The following is a 20,134-nucleotide window of genomic DNA, read 5'->3' as shown; positions in this document are numbered from 1 at the left end:
GGAAGAACTTGCCCACAGGAAGTGCAGTAGGAATAAGGGGAGAGGGAAGCTCTGCCTCTCTGTATTGATGCTTCTGCTATTTTGAGCACCACAACCCATTCTGTTTTGCTGGCAGCTGTGGGAAGGTTTGCCCAGGGCACTGGAACACCCACAGCAAGGGCTCTGTGCCCTGCTGAACTTACTGCATGTGCACTGAGACCCTCCAGAGCACAGCCCTGCTCCTCTCCCATCCCTGAGCCCCAGGAGCCCCCAGCATCAAAGGAGGTGGGCTGTGGGCACCCGTGCTGGAAACAGGGCTTGACCTCTGCTGGGAGCACAGGAAGTTTTGCAGATGGTTTCGTCAGAGGGACAGGCTGATTTGGGAAGTTCCGGGGCGCATATGATGCTATTGCCCAACTTCAGAGAAGTGAGTGGCACAGCCACTCAGCTTACCCAGAGCCCCGGCGTCACACAGATTTGCTGAAAATATTCCCTGCAATTCTCCTACCTCATGAGGTTCATGAGGGGAGCCAGGAATGATGGCTCCAAGAGCCATCAGTACCTGGAAAGGGACACACATAGGGTGGGAGAACAGCCTTTTGAGCAGTCCTGGGGGGTACATTTGCCAGACCCTTTTTAGAAAGCTTTATTTTTCAAAATATACAGTTTATTTACAATTGTAGTGTCTACAGTTTTACATATAAATTTATTTCAAACCTTTAAATATTTGCAGTAAACATTAGGGAAAAAATAATAAAAAATAAAATCACAGGATCAGCAAAAAAGGCATCTCATAGTAATTCTTTTCATTGTGTTTGAGTTTCAAGTAGCCAATGTCTATGAAAACCATGAACTTGATAAATCTGGCAGAGAGATATGGGTGTACTGGTTAGAAAAAGGCACAAACTAGAGCTGCAGGACCCACCCCAAAAGGGCTGCAGGCCAAAAAAAAACTGTGCTGAGATCGGGCCAGGAGAAGGACCTAGGTCAGGGAATCCCCTTGGCATGAGTTAGGCAATAGGGGTAACTGCAGCGTGTTGATGCCTTGGGGAGAGGGCACTCCAGGAGAGACAGGGGCTCTGGCAAAGTGCCAGGGCAGAGGAAGGAGGGCAGCATCAGGCACTTCATCTTTCAGGCAGCAGATTTGCCCGTGCATCCATAGCCTGGAGCAAAGGGCAGCGAGGCAGGGGCAGGAGTCCACCAGGGAACCCCACAGCTCCTCCTCCCCTTTCCTCACCATCCTCAGCCCCCCATCCCCTTGCCAGTGCCACAGCTGGAGCACAGCACTCCACAGGGATGCTCCACTTTGGAGTCACTGCTGTGGCACAGCCCCCAGGAAGGGGGCAGGGACCAGCTGGCCTCGCTGGGGGCTGTGGAGGGACACCAGCCCCAGTGCAGAGGGTATGGAGCCAGCAGCTGAGCACTGGGCTGGGACTGTCAGTCCTCTTTCTTGAAGCTCTCCTCTGGGATGAGTGTCCGGAAAGGATAATCCCAGAAGCGTGTGCTGATGCCAAAACCTGTGGGCAGGGAAGCGAGAGTTCAGCCCACGTCACTGCCATCATCGGGGCGTTGCAAGGGCCCTGTTTTAACTGGTGAGGGAAGAGTGTCCATATTTTGGGAAGGGAGGGAGGCAAATTGAGGACAAGGAGGAAGAGCAGAGGGAGCAGTAGCTGGCTGGGCCATGCCAACAAGCCCCATGGATGATATCTTATGGGGCGTTTTCTCCTAGGAAGCCGGGCAAAGGGCAGGTTGAGTAAGCACTGGGCTAGAGAAAGTGTGGGGCGGATCTAGGGAAGCCCAGGGCCCCACCCTACAGCTGTCAACGTCTCCCAGCAGGAAGACATGCTGCCCTGGGCAGGGATAAGCACCCACATCCCAGCACTATGGGGGTTTGGCTTCTGCCCTGGCATTCCAGGCAGCACTGGTGCCCACCAGTGAGATGGGCTGCTGCCTTCACCCTTGTGCTGCACTGGCTCCCCATCCTCAACCTGGGAGCCAGGAAACATTCTCCGTGGGCTACAGCACCTCACATGCTGCTTCCCCAGCAGTGCAGTGCTTGTCTTTCCTCATCCCAAATCCCAAACATTTTGGAGCAGTCAGCTGCACACATGCAGGTACACCGGATTTTTGACAGCCCTTGCCCCTGCCAACACACACAGAAAACACGGCACTACCTGATTTTTGGTGTTCAAAGTGGTGCTTGACGTGATAAGCCTTCAGGCCATACAGGTAGGTGCCCTTTTTGGGTGAGCCGTAGTGGAGGTAATAGTGCATCATGTCGTAGATGACGTAGCCGCAGAGCCCCCCGACGAACACCGAGAGCCCCAGCACCTCGGGCAGCAGGAGCCGCAGGACACCGTAGAAGAAGCCGATCACCAGCGAGGCTGGCACAGGAGGGAAGACCAGGCGGGAGCTGTCGAAGGGAGACTGGAAGCAGAGAGGATGGTGGGACAGGCAGCTCCTAGCTCACCCTACCTCCCCCAGCACATTCCTGCCAAGAATCGGGGAAACCCATTCGGGAGAAGCCAACACCAAAACCCTCCCCAAAGTCGTACCCGGTGGAGAGAGCAGCCCCCCATGTGTGCCAAGGTGCCCAGGCAGGTGGTGGCTTTATCTGGCAGGTGCTCAAGCTCCACAGGGCCATTTCCTCCAGCAAAACTAGAGGGAGCCTATGGCTCTTTTGGTCTTCCCCCTTGCCCAACCACACAGCTTGAAAATTTAACTCCAGCTCCTCCAAGGCCGTTTTGCAGCCCTCGCTGGTATTGGGTAAGTGCCTTGTTGGGATGCCACCAGTCACACTGAACGGGCAGAAATAGGCTCTGCCTGGGCAAAGGCCACGCAGTAACAGGCTCCAGTGGGACAAAGGCCACCATTCCCACAGCCCAGCAGGTGCCAGCAGAGGCGGGAGCTGTGACTCACCTTGTGATGCTGCCCATGCAGCAAGAAATGCAGGGTGATGAGATAGTAATTACTAGCGGGTGGCTTCATGTGGAAGACAAAGCGATGGATGAGGTACTCTAGCAGGGACCACAGGATCATTCCAATGAGGAAGATGAAGGGGAAGTAGTATTTGTGGACAGGGATGGAGTACTCTACACAACAAGACGTGCAGCAGTCAGCAGGGCAGGCAACATGCAGGTGCTTTTATCCATCACATCCTCCCACTGGCATCAGGATGATGCTCAGCTCTTTCTCCCTCCCACTTCTCATCCATCTCCTGCCCTGAGCTTCTCTAGGGAGCTAACTGCCCAAGCACTGCTCTAAACCACATTTTCCTGCAATTCCTATTAATTTACAGAAACAGTCAGCTTCTTGCTCTCTCTTGCTGTCACTCTTGCCAGTGAGAGGAGCTCCCTACATTCCAGATGCCAACAGGGGCTTGGATGTGCACTCCAGGGACTGCATCATCATTACAAATCTGCTTCACCCACCAGAACAAGGCAGGAGGGACCTTAGTGCCGCACATACAGCACTCGTGACAGTGAAACAGTGCTGTTGGTGTTGGTGTTTATTTTTGGGGGGGAAAAAGAATAGATTTGTTGGGCACTTTCCCCCGCAGAACATTTTTCAGCCACCTCCTTCAGGGCTGGCTGCCAGTCCTGTGTCCTTCCTAGCAAAATTTGGATTCCCCCAAAACTCGCTTATTTTTAGGAAAAAAAACCCACAAAACTTGGCAGCAAGGTGCTGAATGCCATATGGAGCAGGGGGTGCCCGTGGAGCGGGCACTCCTCACCCCACAGCCGGGCACAGCTGGCACTGCATGGCACCTTGCAAAAAAAATAGGGAACCCAGCAAAAAAGAAAAAAAAAAAAAGAAGAAGAAGAAAAAAAAAAAAAAAGACAACAAAGAAGACAGCCTGCCCCGGCCACGCTTGTTATTCCCGGGGGAGCAGGGAGCAGACAGTGGGAGATTCAAGGGCAGGCGCTTCGGGCAAACAAGCCTCGCACTGTGAGGCGCCGGCAGCGCTGAGAGCCGGGTTTGTTCAGCCTGGCCCGGGGTGGGCGGCAGCGGCGATTGAACACACCCCAGCACCCGCAGGGCTCGGCTCTGCGGATGGAGAACGGAGGCGAGAGGGAGCAGAGCGCAGGTCAGCGAGCTCTGTGCCTCTGCTGAGCTCCTGGGGGGACCAAAGCTTGTTAGAGGGGGGGATGGAGGTGGGCAAGCACAGGTGGCTTCATGCAGGGGACACGCTGGTGGCCACAAAGGAGAGGTGCTGACCTGCTGCTGTGGGGAACACGTACAGAAGGAGAGATGAGGAGGAAGGGACGCAGGTCTCAGCCCACCCAGGGCTGTCCTGCCCCTGGACCCAGAGTGGGGTCAGTAATGGGCGCCCAAAGGCTTTGCTGCTGCTCGTACCTGTGGTGAAGGAAGAGAAGAGCCTGGTGTTGCCCTGGGCAAGGGAGGTGTAGCTGACCCAGCTGAGATAGAGCACCACGGGTGTCCATACCATGAACACCACGTACCTGTGGGGTAGAAGGACACGTCAGAGGAAGTGTCCTGCTGGCTGGTGAGCCATCCCCTCTCCCTGGGCAGGCACCATCCAGGGCACAGTGCATCCCTGAGAACTCACCATGCTGTCTTGGAGAGGAATTCAAGGAAATCCGAGTGGAAGAGGCGGATGGGCCGATCCACAGGCTGGTGCACCCACTCGTCGTACTTCTCCCCTAAGTAGCCCACCTGCCACAGCAAGGGCTTCTGCCAGTCTACCAGGTCCTGAGGGAGCAGACAGTGGTTGTAGTGCTGTGGAACCCACAGGCCATCCCAGTACCAGGCACAAAGCTGAGCTGCTGCGGCAGGATTTCAGGCTGTAAACTCCTTCCCATATCCCAAGAGCAGTTACTTCTGTTTCCAAGGTGCCCTGAGCTCCCCACAAGCATCAGCACAGGGCAAACAAGGGGTCAAACACACACTAGCCCCATCTACCTACAAACAAGGGGCTTAGCTCAGCCCTGGTGCCACCAGGTACCTGTCTCAGCATCAGGCCCTGATAACTGAGGCTCTTTGCCACTTGAGCTGCCAAGATTATATAGTGAGCAGCAATATTCCCCAGCAGAACACCTCTGGTGGCACATGGATCCCATTGCCGTGGCACTGCCCAAGCCAAGGACATTTCTCCTTGTGCAGAGGACACATGGGGTGGCCACAGCTGTTTGGGCACCCCAGTGAGGAGCAAAGTGGGAAGGGATGGGGAGCAAGGATACAGGATGGAAACATAGACTCCAGCACTGCTGCTGTGCATGGCTGAACTCGTGCAAGAGTAAGAAGGGACCTGTGCAGGTGCACATGTTGGCTTGGCAAGAAAATAATGAGGCACAACTGACAGCACCATTTCTGTCACTGCTCACCATCCCTGGACACATCTTCTGCTGGCCTGGCCAGATAAAGTGGATTCTTGGTCTCACCCCTGCCCTAGGCCTGGAACCATGCTTGCCTGGCCAAGCCCCAGGCCTGGCAGCTCTCCTTGTGCCACGCAGCCCTGGCACAGCAATCTGGCACCTGGGGTTGTACTGACAGTGGTGGGGATTGCTCAGTTCAGGGCATCTCAAGGCAAGGAGCCAGGGTAGCTGTGGGCATTTTGAGGGCTCTGCTGCAGGCAGGGATGAACACAATCACACAGAAGGGAAAACAAACCCGGCTGGTGTATGGGATGGGAACAGAGCCATTCTCCACTGGAGAGGTAGGGGGAAAGTTAAGCAAAAAGGTAATTTCGAAATGGCACATTCTCTTTTAAAGGTGCTCAGTGAAAAAACATGAATCTGAGGAGTGAAAGATGTTCACCTGCTCTAAAAAAACCCCCAGCTTTCTACGAGATAAAAGCACGCTCACCAACCAGCTGGGGCCATGCAAGATGTGGTGACCAGATGGTGCTATGGAGGGCAGGAACAGCCAAAGGCACCTTGGGGACAAATCCCCACTGTTGCAGCATGCTTGGAAATGAGCTGGAAAGGCAGGAAGCACCCTGCACACACAGGGATCACCCTGCCCAGTCAGGGGAATCCCTTACTGCTCATTACAAGTGCTCAGCTGAGGGAAAAAAATAAAATAAATAAAGCAAGAAAGAAATAAAAGCAAGCAAGGTGTGGCTTGGCAACATTTCCCTCTGGAAGGGCACAGCTGCTGTCAGAGAAAGGCATCTCTCCCATGCTGCTGCAATGGGAGCCTCCCAGCATGGCCACACCTGTGCAATAAAGCATGAGCAATGCCATCCACACCAGGAGAAAGGGCAGAAGTGACTGGATCAGTTTGGCTCCCTCACGCCATCCTTCCCATCCAAGAGGCCAGCAGAAATCCAGCACTCATGCAGGGAGGAGCAGACCTAATGTTTCCCAGCAGCACTCTGCAAACAGTGTGCTGGACAAACTCCAGAGCTCTTACCTTCTCCACATCCACTGTTCTGTAGCAGAGATCTGTCTGCTCTGGGGTCTGAGCTGCAGCAACCTCCTTCTCATCCACCGTTTCAGAGAGGCTCTGGAAAGAGAAGGAAAACTCTGTTGTGAAGCACCACAGCTGGGGATGGTGATGGCTGTAGCACTCAGCCAGAGTGAGCTGGCTGCTAAATAAATATGGGGGAAATTCTGGTGGATTTAAGTCAGTCAGTTCCTGCAGAGCAGGTTTCCCGAGGGAAGCAGCTGCCAGTGAGCTGGACTGCCCTTCAGACTGTGCACCGAGCATCGTGGGCTTGGGGCTCTTTGGAAACCTCCTGAAGAGCCCAGTGTTGGGAATACCCTGCCCTTGGCCAGGACAGCATGCGTGTTTCAGAGTGGCAATGCAGAAACTCTAGACCCTGGGGCAGCACTTTGCCCTGCAAACGGGCAGTGCCATAGCAGAGGTCACCTTGCCACTGCCAGTAAAGCAAGAGTCATTGCTGGGTTAGTGCTCCCTCCTCCCACCCCACTGATCTCCAACAAAAGCCCAGCTTGGCTGTTTGGTCCCTCAGAAAGCTGGGCTGGTAGACCTGGGAAGGGTGGTACAGCTGGTGCCACCACCCTGGCTGTGGGCACAAGGAAAAACACAGAAGGAGGGACCTTGTCCAGGGAAAAAGGCAAAGTGTCCTTCACAGGGTGACACTGGGCTGAGTGCCTTTGCCATGGGCTATGGAATATTAGGTTGTGGAATATCTGGTTGTGGCTCAGGAGAGCACATTGAGGCACAGGGAATGTGCTGGTGCAGTGGTGGCAGGATGAAAACCCAGCTGCAGTCCCACTGCCAGAGCAGGCTGAGGAACAGGAGAAACCTGCCTTGTCTGATGCTTGGCAGCAAACACTTCACCACCTGCCAGCACCAGCCTCCTTCCTGTAGCTGTGCCAGCTCCGGCGCCGGCCGTGCCGCTGGTGGGGGGCTCGGTGAGGCTGCAGCGTGCCCATGCAAACCCCAAGCCAGCCATGCCCCCCGGCAGCAGTGCTGGTTCCCCATGCAGGACGTGCCAAACATGCCTTTTTTCCCGCTCTGCCGCCCCGAGTTACCCATTAACCCGGAGCAGGGTACGGCATGGCCCGGCAGCCGCAGCACAGCCGTGCCCAACGGGGCTTCCAGCTGTGCTGCTTCCAGACAGGAAGGATTTTCCCCCAACTGCTCATTGGATGCTCTCCCCACTGCTCCCAGAGGGGTGCATTGCCACCCTATTGATGGGCATACCACCTTGGCAGTTGCAGGAGGGCAAGGATGCAGGAAAACCAGCATCACCTTGCCAGAATGTCAGGACTTAACTCTGTGCCTTGCTGGGGACACCGAGGCAGGGCTCAGGCACTGTCTGCTGAGAGCAGGCACTCCTTCAAGCTGTGCTCCCACCCCATTTCCCCGGCTAGCCGGATTTCAAGCCTCATTCTGGTGGTACAGGAACTGCATTACCCAGCTCTAAGGCAGCCCCTTGCCTGGGGCAGTGGGAAGGGAAGGACAGGGGATATTTCCAGCCAGTATTTCCAGGCTGGAATCCCACTGGCATCAATTTTACTGCAGGCAAAGCATCGATATGAGCTGATGCCATGTACCACCATACCACTCTGTGAGGATTCCCACTGCTATTTTCCACACTGCACACTCTGTCCTTCAGCCAGACATTCCAAAATCCTAGGGCAGGTGGGATGTCTTAAAAATCCAGCAAAGCATGGTGGATTTATGGTTTTGCCTCTGTCCCGCAGGTGCTTTGGAAGAAAATTTGGCTTTAAGAAAGTGAAACAGCTTATCCATGCCCTGAGAAATGGGCTGGTGCTCTCCACCTTCATGCTTGCACCACAACCTAGCCAGCAGGAGGAAGGATGCTTAAGAAAGCTGAGATGATGCAATGCCCGGCACCTCTCCTCCCTTTTCCGAAATGTTCACACACCTCCAGTTCCCCTGACCATGGATGCCTGAACACCATGTCATGGCTGGAGGTTTCCTGATCCTCCCAGGTCAGGGAGATGGATTATGGGGCTCATATCTCACTCCACCACTAGCACATGGGCTGGGTGACATCAGTGAGATGCCACTGCCCTGTGTACTATGACAGCTCCCTCCCAGCACCTGAATCATCACCTACCCCGCTCCTCCTCCTCAGCTGGGGAGCAGGAGGAAGGCTCTCCTCTTGCTCACCCTGGGGCTGGCACTGGAAGGACCAGGAGCTGTGTTGCAACCAGGATACAAACCATACTGGCGTGTCCCGACTGGCTCCCCAAAGGGTGGCCTGTTCCTGCCTGCCCCAAACATGCAGGGGGCCTGCTGGGATCAAGCCCCATGGGACCCGAACCAGTGCTGAGGCCTCTGCCCATTGTCCTCCAAAGAGGAGGTGGGCTGGAAGGAGGCTGAAGGGCTGTGCTGAGCTCTGCTGTCACCTGTGGGTGGTGAGGATGAATCTGAGCTGTCCCCAGGCAAACAGGTCCTGCCAGGGAAGATGAACAAGGGGCCTGATGTAAGGAAGGGAAAGTCAACGCCTACAAGGCACTGGGAGCTGTCAGTGAGCAGCAGAGCCAGCACGGAACTGCTGGGACACAACAGGACACCCAGGGCACGACATGATCCAGTGACTGGGTGACCCAGCACCCACCTGTGAGCATCCAGCTGTCATGTGTGGGTCACACTGGGAGCTCAGAACTGGTCCTGCACCAGCTGGAGAGCACTGGCTGTGCCACCCCAGTGCTGTCCTGCATCAGGGCTTGGGGCATTGAAAGAACAAAATCCAGCTGTGATGTGAGCAGATACAGACAGAGGGGGTGGTCCAGCACAGGGTTCCATGTTCTTGGGACACAGGCAGAGAAACTGGAAACCTCCCCCTGGCCCAGACAGGGTGATGCTGCCTGCAGACAGCTGCTCTGCTGGAAGTCTGGGGTATTTTCCACCCATTTTCCCAGTGGGAGTCCTACCACACCTCTGCATTGCTCCAGAGCCCCCAGCTTCACTGAGCTCCTCAGAGGCTCAGTTTGCTGGTGTCCGCATGGGACAAGCTCTTTTGGCAGTGCAAGCAGAGGCATGTAGCATGAGGACACCCCAGGAGGTGCAGCCCAAGCAAGGCTGGTGGGGGCACCATCCCTTCAGCACCATGGTCTGTGGCCTCTGGCTGGCACAGCCCCACAAGGCTGTGTCAGCCCATTAAATAAACACTGGGTGCAGCAGGACTATTAAAAGGAGGTAAATTTAACTCCTAATCATAGTAGCAATATAAAAAGGCACTTCTTGTTACATCACCCCCAAAGAGGTGCACCAGGTCCCGCCTACGTCCAAGGGTGCTCAGGCTGGGATGCAAAGCCAGAGTGAGCCTGACATGCAGCAATACGGGCAAGAGGAAGAGGACACTAAACCTGAGAAGAATGGAGAATTTACTGTGACTCACAGCCACGTCATGCACCCCAAAGAGGCTGTGATGAAAGTCTCTCATTGCTCAAACTGGAAGGGTAATTAGATGATCCAGTTCCCTTCTAGCGAGACTGTTAAAATCCACTGTCTAGTTTAGGTAATTATTGGTACTCACTTTGATCTCCCCTGTATGTCCTGCTTGCATAGATAAAATGTTTAGGGATTCATTTGTCCTTAGCCAAAAGGACAGATGCAGAAAAGCAACCTGTGGCAGAAGGAGAGCCACAGGAAAGGGCATGGAGAGGCCAGTGGGATGAAGGCTGGATCTTATCTTCTTTATCTCTCCTGCATTAACACATTTTCCCCTTTCCAAAATTTCCTGGAAATTCCTGGGGAAAGCAGGGGAGGATGCTGGATGCCTGTGGGACCACAGCATTCTGAATACCTCAGCAACGGGGATGATGCAGCCCTGGGACATCCAACGGGCAAGGAGAGACACTGGCAAAGCTGTGGGGATCTGGAATCACACTGGGGCAATGTAACACTTCCTTCAAAGAGCTGTTTGGGCTACACTGATCCCAAAGCACCCAAAGCAAAAGCCCAAGCACCACCAAAGCATCGCCTTTCCCCAGACAGGACTTTTGTGGGGTGGGGAGTAGGGCAGAACAGGTCACACATCAGTGCATGCTGGACACGGCCTCACCACGCAGCAGGCAGCTCTAATCCCTCCCCTGCGTGTCACAGCCCGGGATGGTTTATCTGGCACCAGGCAGTGTCTGATCTCCTGCGCCCTGGCGTTATCAAGCCTTGTATTTGCATTGGGATGGTGGCAGCTCCCCTCGGCGCGGGAACCCGTTCGTCCGGTACCTTCCTTCGCCCCAACCCGTCGGGCTCGTCACGCCTGCGAGGAGGCGGCGGCCCAGCGAGTGTCCCAACAGAGGAGGTGACACCGCCGGGATCCGTGCGGGGAAAAGGCAGGCATTGCAGCGAGGCTGAAACAAAGCCCTGTCTGTGGCGCTGGGGCCGAGGCTGCGCCCTGGGGAGGACACCCAGCGAGAGCAAACAACGAGCCAGAGGGACCGGCCGGTCACCGACCTCGCTGGGATGTCTAGAGGGGAGCGCCAGAGCTGGGCTGGTGAAGGGGGCTGGGCTGGCCCCGCTGCTCAGCATCCTGCCCACGGCGTGCTGGTAATTGGTGAGGGATGGTAACTGCGGAGGAGTGCCTTGTGTCACCAGGAGGCTGCGGAACTTCCCCAGGGAACTTTCCCTTCCACCTGGACAGCACGGGACTGGCACAGTGGGGACCGAGCTGTGTCATGCACACCCATGCCCCACACCAAGCAGTCTGGGAGATGGCTGGGCAAACCCCAGTGCCCAGCACCTTAGACCCTGGCTGAGTGTTGACAGAGCCAGGAAGGGTGTCCCGTCCCATTGCCCACCCCGTGCCATACAGTCCTGCTAAAACTGACACTGAGCTCCATCTCCTGCATCTCTCCAAAGACCTCAACACCTCCGTGCCACATTGGCACCCCAGACCTACCCATCAGCCCTGCTGCCAAGAATGGCCAGGGTGGGATGTGGCCATGGAGTGGAGTGGGACCGGGTATGTACCAGGCTCTCTGCACTTGGCACCCTATGGGCCTCAGAGTCCCCTGCACCTCAGGCCCCACAGAACTCCTGGGAGACAAGAGGCACATGGGACCTTGGCACCCTGCACACCTCAGGTACCACCCATGCAAGATCCCAGGAGCCTCAAATACCCTCTGTCCCCTTCACCCCTCATGCCCTATAGATCCCAGGCCCTACAGAGCCTGATCCTATGGGTCCTGTCCTGCTCAGACCCAACACACGTCATGTCTCATACAGCTCAGACTGAGAGCCGGGTGCACTAAACACCTTATACGCTACATGCACCCCAGAAACTTCCTGTCATCTACACCAAAACCTATCCAGTCTCTGTATATCCTGAACAGCTTGGACGCTGAGACGCCTGGACCTGGCGTGCCCTTCAGACCCTGTACAGCTCAAACTCCATGCACTCTGGATTTGAGATGCTCAATAAACCCAGCACCCTGTTAAAACTCGACCCAGGACCTAGGGGCCCTATAATCTCTGTACATCCCAGTTCTAGGGCGTGGGGAGCCCCATAGAAACGCTGTATATGCCGGCCCTGGGATCTGGGGTGCCTTAGAGAGACCCTGTACATCCTGGATCAGGACCCGGGACACCCTGTACAGACCTTGCAGTAGCACCTGGAGCACCCTATAGCCTCTATATCTGCCAATTCCGAGACCTGGGGCACCCCATAGCCATCGTCCACCCTGGACTCGGCACCTGAGCCACCCCAGAGACTGTACACATCGCCGGCTTCCCCTCTAGCCCGTGCCCACCCCGGTCCCGGTTCGGCTCCGCGGCGGTACCTGCTCCAAGTCCCCCACGTAGTACTGCTCCAGCCAGCGGCGGGCGTTCTCCGAGTGCCGGTGGGGCGGCCCGTCCAGCGCCGCGCTCACGTCGGTGCCGGCCCGGCGGCGCAGCAGCTGCTCCCCGCCCGGGTGCAGCCGCACGAAGCCGCTCAGGTCGTAGAGGCGGCGGTGGCAGGAGACCAGGCAGGCGCCCTGCGCGCAGCGCGCCCGCACCTCGGCGGCGCTGAAGGACCGCGGCCCCGCCGTGGCCATGGCCCCGCCGCCGGTCCCCGTCCCGCTCGCGGTCCCGTCCAAGCTCCGTTCCGTCCCGTCCCGTCGCGCTCTGTCCGCACCTGCTCATCTGCATACATGCATATGCAGGCGGACACGCCCCGGCCGCGCCCCGCCGCAGCGCATTGGGCAGCCAGGGACGGGTGGGGCATGGCGGGGTGGGGAGGCTCCGCCCCACCGCAGGTACCCAGGAGAGTGGGAATGGGGCATCCATGGAGAGGCAGGGCTAGGAGAAGGGGGCACAGGGTACCCAAAGGGTGAATGGGGAAATGAGGCGTCCCCAGCAGAGGGGAGTGTGCTCCCCCAGGGCCCCATGGGTACGGTCAGGGTAGGGGAATAGGGGGTCTGGGCAACCTTGGATGGGTTATCGGGGGGCACTGGGGTACTCCCAGGTGGAACTGGAGTATGGGCGTCCCTGGGGCAGGGATAAGGCTGCGAGGGCATCCTGGGGTGGTAGCTGGGGGGTATAGGGCACCCCTGGGGTAATCATCCTTCCCAAGTTATCAATCCCCCTCCAAGGTCCTGGGTGGCTAAGGCAGGGACACCCCAGTCCTGGCTCAGAGTGCCCTAGGAGAGCAAGGTCCTTCCTGGGGTCACCCAAAGGCCAACCCACCCCAGTGTCACTTGCTGCCAGGCACCGCATCCCCTTCCCAGCTGTCTAAAGATGTATTTCAGTATTTAATTAAATTTGCAATTAGCCAGGGGGCAGGAGGCAGCCCCAAATACCTCGAAGAATCACAGCCAATGACAAGAATGACAAGAAGGGAGTTTCCCATGCATTTTTCAGAGGGAAGATGTAGCTCTGATGTGAGGAGGGGCTGCTTTGGGGTGACACCCTCGACCACAGGGGCTGGCCATGTGCCAGAAAATTTGGCGTTGCCGGCCACACCGGGCTGCAACCAGTGATTAAGGTGAGGTTTGCCATGCCAGGAATGGGGAGCCCCTCCAGCCCCACCTGTAAGGGTGGGTCAACACACCACCTCAGCCCCCCGGCTTTGGGGTGCTGTGGGGCGCTGGCCAGGCATTCACCCAGGCCTTTAATCAAGGTGGAAGCAAAACCTGCTGTGGCAGTCAGCATCGGCTCCACCTTCCCATCCAGCTCCTGGCATAGCCCTGCTCGGGGGAAAAGTCCTTTTTTGGGTGGGCAGATTGATTTTGCACCCTGATAGGAGCAGAAGGGTTAAGGGAGGGCATGCTCCTGGCTGGGGCTGCTGCAGGGCACCTGGGGTACATTGGGAGTCCCTTGGGGTGGAGGACAAAAACATTTGCTGGGGGTTGGGAGGAGTCCTGAGACCTTGCTGGGAGACCCCAAACAAGGTGCTCAAGTGGGATACTCTCCCAAGGGAGTTCCTCAATGGCCAAGGTGGTCCTGGTTGTTGTGGATGAGCTCAATCTGGCACAGCCCTCTGGGGAATTAAGGTGGCTTCTGGATGAACACTGAAGAATTTTTAATGAGCATGAAGGCAAGGTGGGGGGCGAAGGCAGATCTGAATGAGCTGGGGCTCTCAGCTGGAGGCCACTGCACCCAATCCCAAACCAGTGACCCCAAACCCCAAGCATGCTCAGGTGCAATTGCCACTATCTCTTTGTGGGGTGCTGGAGGAGATGGAGGGGACACCTGGCTGTGACCCCACAACGCAGTCCCCACCAGCTGCTCTTGCGTGTGCAGACCAGCCCTACCTTGGATTTTGGGGCCACAAGCTGCCAAGGGCCACCCTCTGTAATCACAGCTCATGGCAAAGGTGGCTCTTTGCCAGCCCACAAAGCTGCCAGGTAACCTGTGGCTCCCTACTGCCATCCTCTCCCAACATGGGGAACTGTGGTCCTCAAATGTGCCACAGCAGGGCTCAGGGATATGAGACAGGTTCTTGTGAGCTGACATTTCACCTGCCCATGTTACCTGCTGGGTGCTGTGGAGGGGCTCTGTCCCCCCGTGCAAGGCACAAGAGTGTCCCCACAGTGGGTGAGCCGATCCCCAGCTCAGCCGTGAGAATGGGGGGACCCTGTCACCTGTAGAGCAGGAATGCACTGAGCACGGGTGGCACGGGGAGAGGAGGGTACTGAGACCAAGCTGTACAGCAGACACCAGTGGAACGGCACCAAATTGGCAGCAGAGGGTTGTGCCAATCCCCTGTCCCTGCTGCTGTCCCCATCCCTGTCCTTGTCCCTGCACAGTGCCAGCCCCAGGACAAGCAGGATCAGGAAGTGTAGTTACTTTGCTGATGAGCCTGGCTGAAATGAGAGCAGCCAAGTGGCTTTGGCTCATCAGTTCCTGAACTGGTTTCTCCACCAGACAGACGGACAGACGCTGGGGCTGGCAGAGAGGAGACAGCAGGAATGTGCTGCTGGGTTTGGGGCAGGATTAGGCCCTGCAGTGCTGGAGGGGTTGATACTGGGATAATGGAGCTGTGGCCGCCAAGGAGGAGGAGGCCAGTACAGGCTCTGCTTGGTATTGCATCCATGGGGAAAGGTTTTCCCTCTCTGCTAAACACTCCTTGTTTCTCTGCCAAACTCAATCACTGGGGATTAAACTTCTCTGCACATGGAAAGCCTCAGTGGGGATAGGGAAAACACACCACAGTTGTTACACCCTCAGTAGGAAAACAAATAGGGTTTAGAATGCTGACAGTGGCCTTCAGGGCACAGCGTGGGTTGTCGTGGGAGCTCTCTCCCTCTTCCAGCCCCGTCCTTGGGAAAGCTAATGGATACACAGGTAACAGCCCTTGGGATGCACTTGGCAAGCAGCTGAAGCAAGTTTTGGCAAGCAGCTGCTCAGGGTCGGACCTAAGGTCTTCCGCCCTCAGCATCCTCCTCTGCACCAGCCTGGGAAGGGTGCCAAAGCAGGTGTGGGGTGCGTGGGCATCTCTGCAGAGCGCTGCTGGCTGAGCTCTCTGGATGGAGGTGGCCTGGGATGGAGCTCCTCTCGTTGGCAGTGTCCAGTCACTCCTGGAGCCCTGGCGTGGCACTGGTGATGCCCTGAGGGAACTGGTTTGACACCCGTCCCACGCAGTGTGCAGAGAGTGCTCCTGCCTCGTGCAGAGCACTCATTCTAATCCAATGTCCCCTTGCTTCTGCTCCAGCAGAAACCATGGATGGGGCATCCCCTGCCCTGCAGCACGACTGACCACGCTCCTGAGCACTGTGCATCAGCTGAAGGCTCTGTCCAATTCACCTGGTTTGACCAGGGCAGCATCCCCAGAACTGGTATGGTACACTCTCTGGCCCAGACTCACTGCCTGAGCAGTCCCTGCCTCCTTTCTCTAAAGCCTGCAATTCAGAGCAAGATTTGGCCACACTGGGCAAGTTTTTACACTTTATCAAGTTATTCCGAAGAGCAGGTGGGTGCAGGGATGGGCAGTCGGACAGCCCAGAAGAAGGGGCTGGTGTGGGGCACCACCATGCCCCGTTTCTGACCATTTATTGCTGCCCTGCACAGCAAAGGCGACAACGTTTCTGTCTTCAACCGGCTCCAGGCAGGCAGGAATAAGCTCTCCGTGTTTCCTTGCTAAAGTCACTTCTGCATGGAGTGAGGCTGCTCCCAAAGGCACCACCAGACATGCTGGAGGGTGTGAGAGAAATGCCGGCAGCATCCGGGAAGAAATTCCACCTACCTGCGCAGGGCTGCACAAACAGCCACGGCAAGGGCTTTTCCGCCTTCCTCTGAAGTGCCGGCCGTGCTCTGCCTCAGGGGCTTTCACATACTACGGAGATGGACCGTAATGGACTGTAATAACACACTAAATACCACGATTTGTCGGTCCGTCACCTTTAAATAACAAATCTCCTTTCCCTTCCAAGCTCCGGGAGCACTCAAGCATGGCAATGGAAATACTTGGAAGCTGAATGGCTGTCACGTAGGGAGGCGGAGGGCGGGAGCCCCGTCCCTGCAGCTCCCTGGGGCTGCCGCGGCGCCGGGCAGGACCCCGGTGCAGCCGCCTGTTATCCCGGGGGACAGACGCTGCCCGGGGCCTCCCCAAACTGCAGGATGTGGCCTTGGGTTTGCCGGCAGCTCAGACGCCGCCCGGCTTCGCTTTCCCGAGAGGAGCTTCACAACCGCGGGCAGTTCGCAGTCTGTTCCCAGGCTGGTGTGGCAGGTGTCAGCACATTGTCCCAGCCAGGGCAGGGGGACCCAGCAGTCCCTCAGCTATTGTGGGGCTCTGCTACCACCGAGCCCCCTGCTTTGGGGCGCAGGGAGAGGGCAACACTCACCACCCACTGAGAGGAAGAGCTGCTGGAGGCTCCCCACAGAGGGAGAGCAATCAGAGCAACACCACATTCCATTAGAACAGCACTTAAAAAAATAATTTTAATGTTTTAATTGTTTAAGATACATCATCTGTTTATTCCATAGCAGGGTCCCACAGCCTGAGCTAGCACAGGGGTTAGGAAGGGGCATGGCACGGGGCCCCACTCAGCAGGCAAGCGTGGGAGAAGGGATCAGTGCTGGTAGAGGTGGGGGTAGCTCCAGCTGGCTCATCCTTGACCACACATTCGCCCAAATCCAAAGCTCAGGCTGAAGCCAGCCCTGGAGAGGCACAGGCTGCACGTTCCAGGTGTGCACACACTGCACAGCAGCGTCCCTGTGCTGGGAGTGCCCCACAAGCACAACCCCAAGCAGACTGATCCATGAGTACATTCTCCAGTTGATGCTCCACAGTAAGAAAAGTCATAAACCTTTTGCCTCTGTGGATCCCACCATTCTTCCACACCCCCTTTTTCCCTAGAAACTGCTGCCTCCCTGTTCAAGAGCGTCACTCCAGCAGCAGCAAATCTCAAATTACCCATAATTCTCCCCATAGTGCTTGGAGACAACAGCCAAAGGAGCTGTATGGACTAAGTGTCTTCTTTGTGTTTTCTCAGTGAGGGAGCAAAGACTTTCCTAAACACCACATCTATGGAACGACAGTGTGGATCCCAAATACAGAAGGCAGATGCCTTTCCCAGTCACCAGGAAGTGTCACCAACAAGACAGGGACAAGTTAAAGTGCATTTTATCACCTGGTCAGAGCAGAAGATGGAGACACCTTAAAGCCTAACAGTACTAAAACTGCTGGAAGCAACTAATCCCAGGGACCTGGGTGCCTGTCTGGGCTTTCCACAGGTACTAACTAGTGAGCAGAAATCTATTTAAGTAATCCTGAAAAATGCCATTTCCTTCTCTTGTTTTGTGGAGAAGTCTAAACAATGTAAACAGCCATTCAAAATAAGGACCTTGCTGCTTCCAGAGAAACTCTGAGCACAGTTACATGGACTATTTCCTCTTCAAGCACCATTTACAACTCACCTTTAGAGCTTACCATTGCTTGAGAATTATTTCTGCTTTAATTGTGTAAAACAACTGTTTTGCTCAGTTTGAGCCCATGTAAGGAGGCACCTGGAAAAGACTCTACATTGCTGAAGTGAGTTTGGCTCTGCCAGGTGGGCCCTTTCCAGGGGAGCTTTCAAAAACCTCTTCATCCCAAACTAAAAAATAATCACACACCCTTCTGCAGGAGAGAGCAATTTTTCTGGTCTGGCATCCATTGCCAGCAATGGACACAGGGAATTTGCTCAAATTGGTCTGAAAGCAACCTGGGAAGCGTAGGAATAATGGAAGCACTTGTAAACATCACCACAGCACATTACCAGGACGTCCTGCTTCAGCTCCTTGCTGATCTCCTCCAGACAGAGCGGAGCAGAGCTGACTCAACGTGGCTTGGGAATTAAATATCCGATCAGTTCCCCAGTGTCTGCACTGCTCAGAAGGTGCTCTCGAGCAGGCAGTGGCACCCACAGCCCGTGGGACAGACCTCCTGGGTACGAAACCACTCCATCATGTGGCTGGTGTGGCCCCCGTGCCCGCAGGTCAGGCAGAAGTTGGAGGAGCCCCGCACGGCCACGTGGCAGATGGCGCACTGGAAGGTGAAGCCCTTGCAGACGGCGCACTGGGTGCCGCGCACCTCGCTGCGACAGTGGCTGCAGTACACGCCGAACTCTGCCAGAGGGAACACACGGACAGAGGGACAGTTAGTGCTGGGGGAATCATGGGCAGAGTAGCCCTGCATACAGCCCCTCAAACTGCCCTGAACTGCCTCAGAGCTCCATCAGGATGGGAGAGTGGAGGGTGTTTAGACAGCTTGGTTTGTTAATCCATATGTGATTAGAGGAGTGACCAACTGGAGCACTGAGGCACTGACTGGCTCACCAGTTCCCCTGATGGCTACAGCTGTCTGCTGGCAACATGGGTTGGATTTCAAGCTTTAAAGACACTGACTCATGAAGGCTTCCTGCTGGTCTCATCTACTTCTTATCACCAGGAAGTGTCACTAAGCAAGCAAGAACAGCCTCCATTTATCAGAGAGCCCACCTGATGCCTCCTGTATCAGACTGTCAGCCATGGAGGAGAGCAAAGGCAGTGGGTTAAGTCACTTGTTTTCACTCCAATTACTCCCCAGAAGTTGTCCTAGGTGGCAAGGTGAGATTACTGATGTTTCTTTGGCATCCTTCACCTGCTTTTCTCCCCCCCAGGTCAAGCACATCTGTTCCCAGAGGTCTGTGAAGAAGATGATTTGGCAGCTGTACTTAACCTGAGCATCTACACTGCTGAAAGTATTTTGGGAGAAAAAAATCTCTTTACCTATTTGCTGGCTAGCTCACCTAGTTAGGCATCTTGCAACTTTAACATAAGGACACTTCAGCCCAGGATCAGAGATGAAGACAGGGCATCTCAGAGGGCATAAAGGACACTCATCAGAACAGAGCTGAGCATTGCTGGCATAGCAGTACATTAATTTTCCAGCTTTCCTGGAGAGATGTTACAGTCTACAAAGTCCTTGAACCAACACCTGCAAGCCTCACTTCCAGCCAGAACTGTGAAGAAGTCAAACCCATTTACTGGCAGAGCTAACCTCTATCAGAGGTTAAATGCCACATTTGCAGTGACATTTCAGTAACCAATGGACACTTCATCCATGCAGCAGGATGCTCTGCCTAAGCAGAAGTAAAATAGCTTGGATTTTGCCTTACTTGCAAGCTGATGGATTGAGCAGGGGGGGCCTGCTGTTCTTAGTGTTAAAGAATGCTGAAACCAGCTTGATCACACTACCCCAAATTAGACCCATCACACAGACAGGTAAGGCAAATGCTTCCTCTCCAAGGCTGGCATCAACAGGGATGTGAAAACCCTGGTAGGGAAGGGAGAGGCAGATGTTTACAGAAGAAGAAACCAAAGAGCTGATAGCATCTTACTCAAAAATAAAACACGTTCTGTTGAGCAGGCAGGACAACATTTTATCTAAAATCGTGTGACTGACAGTCAATCACATCATACCATAAAGACCAGTTCCAATTTTAAATGGTGAAAATTTTTAACACACCTCCCTTAGGTGTGTATGAAGATCCTTACCTTGGGTGGGGACACCCCTCAAGGTCACTCCTCAAAGCTGAGTGAGAGAGGTTTGCCCATGGTCTTTGCTATGGGTGGACATCAGTGTCTACCTGATAATTATTAAGCTAGGTTTGATATTATTTATTTTATTTAATAACCAGTGCACTGTATTGCTAGTTTTAATTTTCTATACTGTGTGGTAAATAATTCTGATTAATGTCTTTTTAGTCTAATGATTATCATTATATTCATTAATTTAAATAAACCCTTCATATTTTATTCATATTAAATAATTGGTTTGCCATCATTAATCCTGTGGAACGATTTG

The 20,134-nt window shown here is 55.2% G+C and overlaps 2 protein-coding genes across 4 annotated transcripts in view; both read right to left on the bottom strand.

Moving 5' to 3' along the window:
• Nucleotides 1-624: 624 nt before the first annotated feature.
• On the bottom strand, nucleotides 625-12,492 carry FA2H (fatty acid 2-hydroxylase). Its single transcript, XM_014880847.2, has 7 exons — nucleotides 12,168-12,492; nucleotides 6,355-6,447; nucleotides 4,550-4,692; nucleotides 4,336-4,442; nucleotides 2,899-3,071; nucleotides 2,154-2,406; nucleotides 625-1,496 (listed from the first exon to the last, which is right to left on the bottom strand). The coding sequence occupies exons 1-7, from the start codon at nucleotides 12,420-12,422 to the stop codon at nucleotides 1,417-1,419; spliced, it is 1,104 nt and encodes a 367-aa protein (XP_014736333.1). The 5' UTR covers nucleotides 12,423-12,492; the 3' UTR covers nucleotides 625-1,416.
• A 4,240-nt stretch (nucleotides 12,493-16,732) lies between these two features.
• The window catches only part of WDR59 (WD repeat domain 59), a 48,690-nt gene continuing 45,288 nt past the window's right edge, over nucleotides 16,733-20,134 (bottom strand). For all 3 annotated transcript variants that reach the window (XM_088171921.1, XM_014880808.2, XM_088171922.1), the window contains one exon: nucleotides 16,733-18,414. In XM_088171921.1, coding sequence (XP_088028047.1) covers nucleotides 18,179-18,414 — 236 coding nt within the window. In that variant the 3' untranslated portion in view covers nucleotides 16,733-18,178. The remainder of the gene's footprint in view (nucleotides 18,415-20,134) is intronic.

This window comes from Sturnus vulgaris, chromosome 12, assembly GCF_052056855.1.
Source record: "Sturnus vulgaris isolate bStuVul1 chromosome 12, bStuVul1.hap1, whole genome shotgun sequence".
Classification (NCBI taxonomy): Eukaryota; Metazoa; Chordata; class Aves; order Passeriformes; family Sturnidae; genus Sturnus; species Sturnus vulgaris.
Note: the sequence above shows the minus strand (reverse complement) of the source record. Positions and strands in the feature narration are given on the sequence as shown.